This window comes from Rhinopithecus bieti, unplaced genomic scaffold (genome assembly GCF_001698545.2).
Source record: "Rhinopithecus bieti isolate Rb0 unplaced genomic scaffold, ASM169854v2 scaffold_53642, whole genome shotgun sequence".
Lineage (NCBI taxonomy): Eukaryota > Metazoa > Chordata > Mammalia > Primates > Cercopithecidae > Rhinopithecus > Rhinopithecus bieti.
This window is the reverse complement of record NW_016863395.1, coordinates 5,733-7,581: the sequence shown is the minus strand read 5'-3', so window position 1 is coordinate 7,581 and position 1,849 is coordinate 5,733. Positions and strand designations below refer to the sequence as shown.

At 53.1% G+C, this 1,849-nt stretch overlaps 1 protein-coding gene across 1 annotated transcript in view; it reads left to right on the top strand.

Annotated features, from left to right (window-relative positions):
- Window positions 1-358: 358 nt before the first annotated feature.
- LOC108525450 (uncharacterized protein C17orf53-like) overlaps window positions 359-1,849 on the top strand; it is a gene marked incomplete at its 5' end in the record, with an annotated part of 6,135 nt that continues 4,644 nt past the window's right edge. Inside the window, one exon of the mRNA XM_017866421.1 lies at window positions 359-1,546. Within this exon, the coding sequence (XP_017721910.1) occupies window positions 359-1,546 (1,188 nt within the window). The remainder of the gene's footprint in view (window positions 1,547-1,849) is intronic.

Sequence of the window (1,849 nt, the reverse complement as noted above, 5' to 3'; positions counted from 1 at the left end):
GAGCCACCGCGCCCGGCCTACTGCCTCTCAAGTTTAAGCGATTCTCCTACCTCAGCCTCCTGAGTAGCTGGAATTACAGGTGTGCACCCCCATGCCCAGCTCATTTTTTAATTTTTAGTAGAGACAAGGTTTTGCCATGCTAGCCAGGCTGGTCTCGAACTCCTGACCTCAAGTGATCCTCCTACTTTGGCCTCCCAAAGTGCTGGAATTATAGGCATAAGCCACCATGCCCGACCCTCATGCTTTGGTTTCTTTCAAGTGTCTACACACAAACATACATGCCATGCTCCTGAACAGTAAAAGCAGAGGGGTTCTTGATTTCCAGATGCCAAGACCTACCATCTCTGCTTCCTTGTAGGATTTCTTGTCTGCTGTGGAGGATGCAGAGAACCGGTTTGCTGGCTCACTGCCTGTGAATGCTGGGCGTCTGAGACCTGTCTCTTCTAGGCCACAGGAGACTGTGCAGGCACAGTCCTCCAGGCTGCTGCCGTTACACCCCACTGCTCCCTCAGAAGCTTTGGGCCTGTCAGACCTGGACCTCTGCCTCCCTACCTCCAGCATGCCCAGTGCTGACAGCCGTCCTTCATGCATAGGAACAGCTCCCCTAAGGCCTGTCTCTACTTCCAGCAGCTGGATTGGCAATCAGAGAAGAGTGACAGTGACAGAAGTGCTCAGAGAGCCAGCAAGACCTCAATCCTCAGCCCTACACCCCCTACTCACCTTTGAGAGCCAACAGCAGCAAGTTGGTGGCTTTGAGAGACCTGAACAAGACGACTTTGATAAAGTCCTGGCAAGCATGGAATTGGAGGAGCCTGGCATGGAGCTGGAATGTGGAGTCAGCAGTGAAGCCACACGAATCCTGCCTGCCCAGCAGCGGGAGGGTTCAGTATTGGTTAAAAAGGCCTGGCTAGTTGATCTGAGTGGATCTTGCCAGAAGGAGCCCATGCCTGCCACCCACACAGCGGGCATCATGTCAGCCCAGGATGAGTCTCTAGATCCTGTCGTCCAATGTAGGACTCCACGACCCCCCTTGAGACCTGGTGCTGCGGGTCACCTTCCTGTTCCAACTGCCTTAACAGTTCCCACTCAGCAACCCCACTGGAAAATCTGTCCACAAGGCCCCCCTGTTCAAGCCCTTCAGCCTCTCCAAGCTGCTAGACGGACCATTCAGAGCAGCCCTCAAAATCGTTTGCCTTGTCAGCCATTCCAGTCTCCAAGTTCCTGGTTAAGTGGCAAAGCTCATTTACACAGACCTCGAACTCCCAACTCAAGCTGTTCTATTCCCTCAAGGACTAGCTCTGGATTATTTCCTCGGATACCCTTACATCCCCAAGCTCCACTCTCTTCCATTGAGTCTCCTGTTGGTACCCCAAAAGGTCCCCAGGGAGCTCTGCAGACACCCATAGTCACCAACCACCTGGTGCAGCTTGTCACTGCTGCCAGCCGGGCACCCCAGCAGCCCACTCATCCTTCCACCCGAGCCAAAACTCGCCGTTTCCCCGGCCCAGCTGGAATCCTGCCTCACCAGGTGAGTGAGCTGACTTTCTAGGATTTGGGGGGCAAGGGAGAGAAGCAGGGTTCCAGCATTGTCCAGCCCTAGCATATCTTCCCTCCTGCAGGGAAGGAAGGAAGGAAGTGCAGAGAGGCTTTTCAAAGCTGTAGGAGAAATAAAAGGGAAGAACTGAATGCTAGAAAATCCACCGTGAAAGAAGTGCTTAAGGCTTTGAGAACATCATAATTTTCTTTTCCTTTTTTTTTTGTTTTTGAGATGGAGTCTCGCTGCGACGCCCAGGCTGGAGTGCAGTGGTGTGATCTCAGTTCACTAAAACCTCTGCCTCCTGGGTTTAAG